The sequence below is a fragment of the Scomber japonicus genome, chromosome 4 (assembly GCF_027409825.1).
Source record: "Scomber japonicus isolate fScoJap1 chromosome 4, fScoJap1.pri, whole genome shotgun sequence".
NCBI classification, from domain to species: Eukaryota; Metazoa; Chordata; class Actinopteri; order Scombriformes; family Scombridae; genus Scomber; species Scomber japonicus.
The window spans coordinates 20,132,525-20,145,495 of NC_070581.1; the positions used below are offsets into that span (position 1 = coordinate 20,132,525).

Genomic DNA, 12,971 nt, shown 5'->3' on the forward strand with positions numbered 1-12,971 from the left:
CTAAAGACAAATAGTATGACGTGTAGGACATTTATAGACAAATTACCCTTTCATTCCAAAATGTTACCCCTCCTCTGTAGTTAAGGACTACTTTTCTTTTTGGCCCTGAGCATGAATCAATACAGAGATTCAAGGAATATTGTTTATGAAAAACCAAAAGCTATCCATTTAATTGATTTCCAGAAGTCTGTTTCTCCATACACAGATCTGTATTACCATACACACAGTTTTCATTATGGTTCGTGCATGTAAATAGAAATGCTTTAGAAAGAAGAAAACACTCAACAGACGAGGTTAAATGAGGTTGCGCAAAACTACATATTGGAAAAAGTAAGCAGTGAGGCTCTGACGCATGCAGACTTTCCCTTTGTTTCCTTTATTGGCTTTCACTAAAAACTTTTTTAAACACAGTCCTCATGCTTTGCAGGGCTCTCATCAGTCTAATGGAGAGAGTCCATCATTGCTGTTAAGCAAAAAACTCCTTTCATGTTCTACCATAAGACATATTGAAGGATTTAGTCAAAAATCTATATTTCTTATTTCTTTAAAAGTTTCCATTTCAGACACATTTTTTCACAGCATTAAGAAGAAACAAAACAAAGCTCAATAGTCGGTTTTGTTGAGATGTGGAGAAGTCTGATATGGTGGACATAAACATATGGCTTACTTTATACAGTACCACCCAATTACTCATGCAAGTGTTCTTCCTGTTGCAATATGTACACAATATATAATCTCATGACTTTAATGTTAATGGTTGATTGGTGGCAGAAAAGCACTTATGGTGGATGAAGTCCAGAGCACACGTCTGATGGTGACAGTTTGAAACAGACGTTATCTCCCGTCACACAGGCAGCACCCACTTACATAACACCTGCCATTTAACTATGTTATTATCTAATATTTACACTGTATAAACATGACAGAAAAAAAGGAGCAAGTGTGATCCAAGACTACATCATGTGCTGGTAGGTTATAGCAGTCTTTTCTTTTCTTATTACTGAACAGGTGGCATAAACGCAGACTCATTGCTGAATATTGGATTGTTTGAGTGACAAAGAGGTTTGAAATACTTAATTTGAGAAATTGAGGTATGCAAAACACAAAATAGGGTTAATATTAAATCAGTATTACTGTCATAACAACGTACTTCGATCATTTTCATTCATCCCACACAACATACATCATTTAAACCGCTAACTAATGCCAATATATTTATGAATCCAATGTACTCGGCCCTTCTTAAATTGGAGTTAATTTAAAAAATATATTTCAAATCATTTTTAGCAATTTATTTGTTGTGTTTTTACAAAGTTGCATCTAATATAGCATAAAACTTTTTTTTTTAAAAATGTGATATTGATGTCGATTGGCATTTATAGAATAGATTTTAAAGTTCTGCTACTGGTCTACAAATCACTAAATGGTTTAGGCCATTAGGGAGTTCAAACTAAACATGGTGGAGCAGCTTTTATGCTGCACACAACTGGAACAAACTACGAGCAGAACTGAAATCAGCCCCGTCTGTAAACATTTTTAAATCCAGGTTGAAAACACTTCTCTTCTCCTGCTGATTTTAAAACAAATCATTATTTTATGCTGCAACCTTATACTTAATGCTCTATTCTAGTATTGTATTTCTCTCTCTTTCTATTTTTCTGTACTTTATTTTTATTTAATTTTATTTAATTTTATTTTTTATTTAATTTAATTTAATTTAATTTATTTATTTTTTATTTTATTTATTTATTTTTTATTATTAGTGTATTAGTGTGTGTGTGTGTGTGTGTGTGTGGGGGGGGGGGGGGGTTAATTGTATGTTTTAATGTTTAGGTTTTTATTTTTATTTTGTATTTTATTTATTTATGTTTTTATGTTTTTTGTTGCCTTGCCTTTAAACTGAAGACACATTTCTACTTTTGTGCAACAAAGGTGGACAATTAAGTTGTTTTGACTTGATCTGAAATCATTAATATATTTTAAAAGTAATTAAATGCAGATTTTGTAATAGAATCAGAGTAAGCTAAAAATCTGTTGGATTTTGGTTAAATTGACTAATGACAAAATGTTCTTTCATAAAAGTTTTTAATAAATATTTATTCATAAGTTGCTACTTTGTTTCCTGAGCTGTAAGCTGTAAGACACCAGCAATGGTGTCTTTCATGGAGACACTCAACAAACTAAATGAAGACTTGGCTTTTGTAGCTAGAGGAGGATAGAGTAACTACAGCTTAAAGCAATTAAACTGTGTCTTGTCCATAATATTTACAATTCTTCTAAGCAGCATGGACTCAATGGCCAAAGAGTAAAAGATGTTGAGGTATTTCAAATATCTGCAATAATTACTTATGCAAACCAGAGCAAAGGGGAGCTAAGTCTTGCAGGCCAAGTGGCTTTCTTTCTGTTCCCTCACGTGTAGATAAAAGCATCGTTGAGTGAACAAAAGCAGCCAGACTTTACTGGTGTTTAGGCTGCTTATGGGGGCTCAGGCAGTTAAGGAACAGTAGAATTGTGATGGAGAAATCCTTCATTATCCACATGCTGTGGCCCTGAGTCTTTGCGTTTGTTTTTTATAGAGCACACAGAGCTGGAAAACATGGTTAAACCAAACAACTGTACTCAATTTAAAGTCCATTGCATTATAAATAAAAGCACTGATTGTGAAAAATTACATTTCACACTTTAACCTCTAAAAATGATTTAAATGTTGTAGCTACTCCAACAAATCCGTAAAGTGCTGTTAAGTCAGATAATGTAATAGATAGATAATAATGTAGTGGGTTAAAACGACATCTCCGGCTGACAGTGCAGCCTCAAAAAATGGAGGCACTTATGTAAAGCACCAGTACTTCAAAATTACACTTGTAGTACTTGAGTCAATAGACTTTACAACTCATTTGTTTGCTTTAGTTTCCACTCATCAAGTATCATTCCAGTCATCAAGTCATCTTCGGGGCTGAACAACACATTAACTGCAACAGTAATTAAAATAAACACCACAGTTTCATTTTGAAGCCATATAAAGCAGAAATGTACTTTTTAAATTAAGGACCTTGGCCTAGAATAAAAAGCTCATATCATCATGATGACTCTAAGAAAACCAACTGGCCAGATAACAACTTTGATGTCAGTTGTTAAGGCTAACAAGATTATCTGACTTTATAGCAGCAACAATGTGACAAAGTGATATCTGTCTGTCCAGAAAGTATCTCAAAACCCCATCTATTGACCTCACAACCAGACAATCTTTGCTTAAAAGACAGAGAAAGAGCTGATTCTGCAAAGGTGAGTAATGCAGAGCTGTGCTGAGTAAGTAATGCTTGAGATTGACTTTTATATCAAGACTTTGTGTTACTTCAGTGTTACACATATTATAATCCTAATTCCCGCTGACAACTGTTGGGTGTTGCTATGTCAAAAATATTACTGGAGATTATCAACCTCCTTTGCTGGGATTCAAATACTTCAAGATACATATCCTATAAAAGGTGGAGAAAAAAAAATGTTGACATGATTTTACATTCCTCAGTTTTTAAAAGAAATTGGTGTTCATTTCTGATTTTGAACTACCCCACAAAGTTTAGTACTAAATGTATGACATGTAATGTTTATTTCTAAACTGTATAGCATGAACTAATGCCACATACATGTACAAAGCATATATGGCCTATGCTAAATAGAGATGCTCATCCCTAGATATGCTTTTAAAATAAATAAAACAAATCAATGAAGCACACACTGAACTGCACAAACTCAACAATGTATACATACATTAAAACACATTAAAACAATGAACTCAACACAAAAATACACAACACAACAAAACAATTCCCATTAAAAGTATCATGAAAAGTATCATAAAAGGACAAGCACAAGATCACTCATGACTATATGACTGATCCTTCTTTAAAAACTGTATTTGTTTTATTTTAAAATGTTTTTTAGTTGAGGATATTATGTGGCAGTGTACGTTTTATTGGACCCAGCTGAGCCCAAAAAAACTGAGCAGCAGTGACATCTTGTGGTCAAATGAGTGCAGTTGTCCCAGAGTACCCATGGGTAGGTACATTATGTACAAAAGAAAGTTTACAATGAAGCATGTAAACATTATTATACATAAATGAATGTAGACAGTGTGTTAACAGTTAGAGGACACTTTAATGGACATAACTAAACATTATCTCCTGGCATTAATGCTCCAAACTTACAATATGTAGTTTCAATAGATGAAATTCATCTGAACTTCAGAAATGTTATGTAAATGTCTGGCTTCAGCTATTATCAATGTTGGTATTCAAATTACAGCAATTGTTTTTTGAAATAGGGACTGTATATTATTGTATTGTTTTTTTGTCTGTTGCTTTTTTGTTTTTCTAATTGACTAGAAATAGATATTTATGAGCAGGATCAATCCAGCAATTATGAATCATGATGCAAGTTTTTCCAAATAATTTCTGAACAAATGAACATTTGTGAAAACATTGTTATGAAGACCAACAGCAGTTATGCAATTATACATTTATACATTTTAATTATTTTATTCTGTTGGGAGGTTTATTCTGTAAGAGGGTCATATTATATAAGCTGATCAAATGTTTTGTACAGTATGTAAAATCTTGACCTCTACAATAACCAGTAACCCGTATCAGATAAATGTAGTGGAGTAAAACATACTGTGGTGAAGTGGAGGTATTAAATAGCATAGAATAAGATTGTTTAAGTAAATACAAATATCTCCAAATTGTACTTAATTATAGCACTTTAATAAATGTACTCAATTATAGTTCACCACTTCTGTGAAAATATGGGTGTCACACTGTTGTCAAGCAAAGCAAATGTTTACATTAGGGTCCTCCAGAGACCCTTAGTTCTAAAAATAGTAGTTTCCACTAGGGACAGAATATTAGATTGAAAAACAAAAATTAAATTTCCCACTTTTGGGACTTTGGGGGTCCGTAGACCCCTACCAGTGTGACAATGTGTTTATATCAAAGCTGCAGTACAAACAAATGCACCTATATTTGTGTAATTTATTACACCACAAAATAAATAAATCTTGTCATCAGAGAATCAAGTGCAGAGTGCAGTTTTTTTACTGATGAGTGAATGGTTCAAAAACACAATACATAATTACAGAATTAAGTTTCAGTTTTACTTCTTCTCTTCTGTCGCCCTTTAAATCTCTTTCATAAATCTTGGTTGACTGGTTGGACCCATCAGTAGTTCAACGTAAACAGACTTCATTACAAAGTAAGGTGAGGCCTGTATTACTGGAAACATGGGCGTAGCTGCCATTATGCGGGACAAGTCCCACCCACTTTTAAAAATAATTAGTATGGATCCCCCCCCACACACACACATTTTTACCATGTCTATAAAATCAGTACAACAGTCTATCCACTCAGCGCTGTTTTCAGAGCTGTGTCAGTGCTTCATTATTGAATCCGTTCTGCTTGTCTATTGAGAGAAAATCCAATAAAACTCCTGTCCATGTTTTCACTGTTACCGACAGCTTATCGCATAACGTGCACACCTGGCACACACACGCACACACTGCAAATGCTCGGTTGATGCACACCCGGAAGCTTAAAGTAGGTCCATCACTGTCACAACAACATGTTTAGGACATTGTTAAGTTAATGGAACTAAATATTAGTATTTTGTCGCCTTTATGTTTCTGTCTCTACACAGACTGTTCATTTAGATAACTGTTAAGTGCTAATGCTACGTTATTAAAATAATGAAAAGATGAGGAGGGTGATAAGTTGTTTGGTTGTTACTGTAGAGAGGACTGGTCTGTTTTAGGCTGACATGCTCTTGGTTTGACGTTTGCTTCCCTAGACACCATGGGCATAAAGAAGAGTAAAGCAAGTAATCACTGGTAGTAATCAACTAGGGGAGACCAGGTACAGTTGTAACACTGGATGGTTGTAACATCTCAAATTGCTCCATCTATCAGATGTATTTTTTGGATACTGTCATGAGATCAAATATCTAAGAATTCAAACATTATTACTGAATTCACTGTTTTGTAAGCTAAAAATGCAAATGGTTAACATGTGTCTAGTCAGCAGCCAAGCTCTATAGCATGAGGGAGAAACATGACTGGTGACACAGGGACAGTTGTAACACCTTTTTACAACTGTCCCTGTGTCATGCAGTCTTCTCACTTTTTGATGCACAAAAGCTAACCTTAGCTAGCATAACATCAGCTAACTAAATAACATCACTACAGCTAGCCAAATGGGAATGGTGAAATGTGATGCTTCACTGTGTCTTATTACTTATTATTACTAGCTTATTACTAGCTTAGGCTGGATCTCTCGCAAGAGCATCCAGAGACTGCAGTACATCCAGAAGAGCGCTGCTAGGATCCTGATGAGGGTGCGCACATGATCATATCATCCCCATCCTAAAATCCCTTCACTGGCTCCCTGTCCCACTCAGAATTGAGTACAAGGTCTCCCTCCTCACCCACCATTGCATTCACGGACATGCCCCCTATACCTTAAAGAACTACTCACGCACACTTCGCTTTGAAAACATAAACACCCTCCAAGCCCCCAGAACTAAGCTCCGCACCATGGGTGATCGGGTCTTTTCCTCCCCTACTTCTGAGTCTCTTATGGACAGGAAATGATTATAAACTGGCTCATAAAATTGACAAATATTCTACTTTTTGAGGAGCAATCTTCGGCCTACTGCTGAGAGCTTTGGTTAAATTTCCAGTTTCACAGACTGGTATTTTAGGGCGTTTTCAAACCTATAGTTCAGTTGTTTAGGGCACAGAAGGCAATACATTGTTCCAATGTAGCGTACTGACTTTGGTACAATACTAATAGTTGAGCTGGCTACTCCTTATAGATCATAGGTCATAGGTCACTGTGGTGTTTATCTTCCGGTCATAGATATGGCATAGATGGCTACAATCACATTAAATTTACATACAACATAGGTGACATACAGGAACATGGACAGTCTACACATTACTGTGTGGTTTCTGGATTTTCAATCAGATATTGCACCAAACCTCATAAGAAATATTGTTTTAGATAAAAGTGATTTGTGCTGGAACCGATTTATACAAGAATTTAAAAAGTTGAGACTACTGTGCACAAGGTAGCTCACCCTTAAGAACCAGGGGCTTAAGTAATAGAAAAAGTACAATAATACAATTAACCACAGGGCAGGGAGGTTTTTTTAAGGGTTAAGTGTAAGAGTTCCAATTAAATAAATAGATAATTTGAATTAGGATTGGAATTTGGCAGGTTGTTTATTAAGAAGAGCAATTGATGTTGGAAGGAAGGAGAACCTGTAATGGTTAGTTTTGTACCTGCAGGCTCTATTATCTCCTTCCTGAGGGTATATTCTGGAAACAGAATATGTGAGGTATCGTTCAAGATACAATAAGATTGTTATATTACACGCCACTCTCGAGTTGCACAATGGACAGCTTCGCGAGGTGACCGTGGCTCTTGTCTTACTCTATTACATCGTTTGCATTAGCCAGTTCATGCAAATGATACATTTTGAAAACGAGGCGCGGCTGCGTATTATCTCATCTCTCGTCTCCCATCCTTACATAACTCAATGACAGAATGCATGGCTACTTTAGTCATGAGTTTCATACACTTTCTGTTATAAAACATCTGAAAGCAAAACTCTTATCATAATGCAGGACCAAAGTCTATGTCAGTTTAGGGGTCCTTTACGTGAAAAAGTTTGAGATTAAATGTTTTAGGAATCTTAATTAAAATGGGTAATTAAGGCAGTGTTAACATTATAACTTTATATATTGATCTGCAAAATACACTGCCAACTCAAATTGTCAATATCAAATATATCTATAAAACATATACAACAGATTTCTCTTGCTGGCAACTAAAGCACAGAATGAAAACCACAGTCCTTAGTTTATTTATTCCATATTCATTGCAGTTTTTTAAGTAGCCAGACACCGCATGTTACAGGTTACAGACTGCAGAATCCTAAAAGCACATTTTAATGTTCTCCATGATTCACCAAATCTCTTCCATAAACTTTTCATAAACTGCTTGTTTTGTCCGAGTGAATGCCATCTGTTCATGAGTTCACATTTGGCTACCTGTTCTGCTCAATTTGTACAGTTTTATATACAAACATGTAAATATTATTAACAATAATGGTATCTGCAAGTAGGAAGAAGAATGTCACTGGGAAACAGGACAAATTTAGTAGTGTGTGCTAAACTAAACTCATTCAGTTAAAGGCATTATAGTAATGCTTCTGTCACAAAAGTGTTTTTTCCACTGTAGAGAGAGTCAAACTTGTTCTACAGCAGGTCTGGACTACTCTTGAATTTCAACTTTATTTGTTTTTTATTTCATTGTGGGTCCTTATTAAATAAGAAAACATATAAAACTAATAACAAAGACCCACAATTATATGTATATGATCTATTTATCTATTTACTTATTATTTATTTATGTTGATAATTAAGTATTAAATTACATAATTATTTGTTCAATATTTACCCTTTTGGATATTGTTGATTAATTATTTATTTATTAATTATGTAGCCTTGTAGACATGTTATAACTGTCCCTGGCATGTGTTACAACTGTCCCTGTACACTGGGGCGGTTGTAACATTGGAGTCACTGTCTTAAGATGCATTTTGCAACCTGAATATATTTCTTAAAAGCACTTTCATACATTGTTTCTGTAGTTGACACATTCAAGTTTTTAATATAGCAAACTGGCTGTTCCAATGTAAACGGTTTCTGATTTATTGGGAAAATTGCTAAAAGTGTTACAAACGTACCTGGTCTCTGCGACTCCTGAGTCTCTTATGGACAGGAAATGACTAATAAAAGCCTGACTGACTCATTTATAAACTGGCTCATAAAATTGACAAATATTCTACTTTTTGAGGAGCAATCTTCGGCCTACTGCTGAGAGCTTTGGTTAAATTTCCAGTTTCACAGACTGGTATTTTAGGGCGTTTTCAAACCTATACCGGTAGTTCAGTTGTTTAGAGCACAGAAGGCAATACATTGTTCCAATGTAGCGTACTGACTTTGGTACAATACTAATAGTTGAGCTGGCTACTCCTTATAGATCATAGGTCATAGGTCACTGTGGTGTTTATCTTCCGGTCATAGATATGGCATAGATGGCTACAATCACATTAAATTTACATACAACATAGGTGACATACAGGAACATGGACAGTCTACACATTACTGTGTGGTTTCTGGATTTTCAATCAGATATTGCACCAAACCTCATAAGAAATATTGTTTAGATAAAAGTGACTTGTGCTGGAACCGATTTATACAAGAATTTAAAAAGTTGAGACTACTGTGCACAAGGTAGCTCACCCTTAAGAACCAGGGGCTTAAGTAATAGAAAAAGTACAATAATGCAATTAACCACAGGGCAGGGAGGTTTTTTTAAGGGTTAAGTGTAAGAGTTCCAATTAAATAAACAGATAATTTGAATTAGGATTGGAATTTGGCAGGTTGTTTATTAAGAAGAGCAATTGATGTTGGAAGGAAGGAGAACCTGTAATGGTTAGTTTTGTACCTGCAGGCTCTATTATCTCCTTCCTGAGGGTATATTCTGGAAACAGAATATGTGAGGTATCGTTCAAGATACAATAAGATTGTTATATTACGCGCCACTCTCGAGTTGCACAATGGACAGCTTCGCGAGGTGACCGTGGCTCTTGTCTTACTCTATTACATCGTTTGCATTAGCCAGTTCATGCAAATGATACATTTTGAAAACGAGGCGCGGCTGCGTATTATCTCATCTCTCGTCTCCCATCCTTACATAACTCAATGACAGAATGCATGGCTACTTTAGTCATGAGTTTCATACACTTTCTGTTATAAAACATCTGAAAGCAAAACTCTTATCATAATGCAGGACCAAAGTCTATGTCAGTTTAGGGGTCCTTTACGTGAAAAAGTTTGAGATTAAATGTTTTAGGAATCTTAATTAAAATGGGTAATTAAGGCAGTGTTAACATTATAACTTTATATATTGATCTGCAAAATACACTGCCAACTCAAATTGTCAATATCAAATATATCTATAAAACATATACAACAGATTTCTCTTGCTGGCAACTAAAGCACAGAATGAAAACCACAGTCCTTAGTTTATTTATTCCATATTCATTGCAGTTTTTTAAGTAGCCAGACACCGCATGTTACAGGTTACAGACTGCAGAATCCTAAAAGCACATTTTAATGTTCTCCATGATTCACCAAATCTCTTCCATAAACTTTTCATAAACTGCTTGTTTTGTCCGAGTGAATGCCATCTGTTCATGAGTTCACATTTGGCTACCTGTTCTGCTCAATTTGTACAGTTTTATATACAAACATGTAAATATTATTAACAATAATGGTATCTGCAAGTAGGAAGAAGAATGTCACTGGGAAACAGGACAAATTTAGTAGTGTGTGCTAAACTAAACTCATTCAGTTAAAGGCATTATAGTAATGCTTCTGTCACAAAAGTGTTTTTTCCACTGTAGAGAGAGTCAAACTTGTTCTACAGCAGGTCTGGACTACTCTTGAATTTCAACTTTATTTGTTTTTTATTTCATTGTGGGTCCTTATTAAATAAGAAAACATATAAAACTAATAACAAAGACCCACAATTATATGTATATGATCTATTTATCTATTTACTTATTATTTATTTATGTTGATAATTAAGTATTAAATTACATAATTATTTGTTCAATATTTACCCTTTTGGATATTGTTGATTAATTATTTATTTATTAATTATGTAGCCTTGTAGACATGTTATAACTGTCCCTGGCATGTGTTACAACTGTCCCTGTACACTGGGGCGGTTGTAACATTGGAGTCACTGTCTTAAGATGCATTTTGCAACCTGAATATATTTCTTAAAAGCACTTTCATACATTGTTTCTGTAGTTGACACATTCAAGTTTTTAATATAGCAAACTGGCTGTTCCAATGTAAACGGTTTCTGATTTATTGGGAAAATTGCTAAAAGTGTTACAAACGTACCTGGTCTCTGCGACTCCTGAGTCTCTTATGGACAGGAAATGACTAATAAAAGCCTGACTGACTCATTTATAAACTGGCTCATAAAATTGACAAATATTCTACTTTTTGAGGAGCAATCTTCGGCCTACTGCTGAGGGCTTTGGTTAAATTTCCAGTTTCACAGACTGGTATTTTAGGGCGTTTTCAAACCTATACCGGTAGTTCAGTTGTTTAGAGCACAGAAGGCAATACATTGTTCCAATGTAGCGTACTGACTTTGGTACAATACTAATAGTTGAGCTGGCTACTCCTTATAGATCATAGGTCATAGGTCACTGTGGTGTTTATCTTCCGGTCATAGATATGGCATAGATGGCTACAATCACATTAAATTTACATACAACATAGGTGACATACAGGAACATGGACAGTCTACACATTACTGTGTGGTTTCTGGATTTTCAATCAGATATTGCACCAAACCTCATAAGAAATATTGTTTAGATAAAAGTGACTTGTGCTGGAACCGATTTATACAAGAATTTAAAAAGTTGAGACTACTGTGCACAAGGTAGCTCACCCTTAAGAACCAGTGGCTTAAGTAAGAGAAAAAGTACAATAATGCAATTAACCACAGGGCAGGGAGGTTTTTTTAAGGGTTAAGTGCAAGAGTTCCAATTTAATAAATAGATAATTTGAATTAGGATTGGAATTTGGCAGGTTGTTTATTAAGAAGAGCAATTGATGTTGGAAGGAAGGAGAACCTGTAATGGTTAGTTTTGTACCTGCAGGCTCTATTATCTCCTTCCTGAGGGTATATTCTGGAAACAGAATATGTGAGGTATCGTTCAAGATACAATAAGATTGTTATATTATGCGCCACTCTCGAGTTGCACAATGGACAGCTTCGCGAGGTGACCTTGGCTCTTGTCTTACTCTATTACATCGTTTGCATTAGCCAGTTCATGCAAATGATACATTTTGAAAACGAGGGCGCAGCTGCGTATGGAAAACAACATCTTGATGCACTGGTGTCGCCGAAGATGCATTGCACGGCACTTTATGAAGAAGAGGCGCGCTCTTCTCATGAATGGGTACCTGCTGATCAAGTCAAGTCAAGTTTTATTTATAAAGCACATTTAAAAACAATCTCAGTTGAACCAAAGTGCAGCACACAATATAATAATAAATAAAAACAATAAAGGAATAGTAAGAGCTCAATTTGAAAACTAAAATTAGAATAAAAACAAATAAAAAAGTAAAAAAATGAATAAAAAGTAGGAAGCCAAGGATTCTCGCCTCGCTGGGACTGAACACCAAGGAAAAAAGAAAGTTTTTAGTAGTGTTTTAAAGTGCTCAACAGACTGTGCAGCTCTAACCTGGAAAGGTAGGCTGTTCCACAGCTTTGGGGCCGCCACTGAGAAGGCTACCCACGGGTAGAGAGTCTGGACCGAGGTACTGCCAGGAGCAGCTGGTTTGTTGACCTAAGTGCTCTGGAAATACTATGAGGCTGTACAAGCTCTGATAAATAAGATGGTGCCAGACCATTTAAACACTTAAAAACAATTAATAAAACCTTGAACTGGATCCTAAAATTAACAGGCAGCCAGTGCAAAGATGCAAGGACAGGACTGATATGATCATGCCGTTTCTTTACAATCAGCAGTTGGGCGGCTGCGTTTTGAACCACCTGTAAACTGCGCAGTGCTGACTTGTCGAGACCAACAAACAAAGAATTGCAGTAGTCTAACCGTGAAGTAATAAAGGTGTGAATGACTTTCTCGATATCATTTCTGGGGAGATAAGCCTTTACTTTTGCTAATAATCTTAGCTGGAAGAAGCTTGTTTTTACGATAGAACTTATCTGCTTCTCGAACCTAAAGTCACTGTCCAAAATAACACCAAGGTTCCTTGCAGATGGGTGACAGTGAGGCTTCAGGGTGCCAATGGCACTGTC

The 12,971-nt window shown here is 35.5% G+C and overlaps 1 protein-coding gene across 1 annotated transcript in view; it reads left to right on the forward strand.

Moving 5' to 3' along the window:
* Positions 1 to 4,055: 4,055 nt before the first annotated feature.
* The window catches only part of LOC128357605 (deoxynucleoside triphosphate triphosphohydrolase SAMHD1-like), a 37,092-nt gene continuing 28,176 nt past the window's right edge, over positions 4,056 to 12,971 (forward strand). The window contains exon 1 of the mRNA XM_053317969.1: positions 4,056 to 4,059. Coding sequence (XP_053173944.1) covers positions 4,056 to 4,059 — 4 coding nt within the window. The remainder of the gene's footprint in view (positions 4,060 to 12,971) is intronic.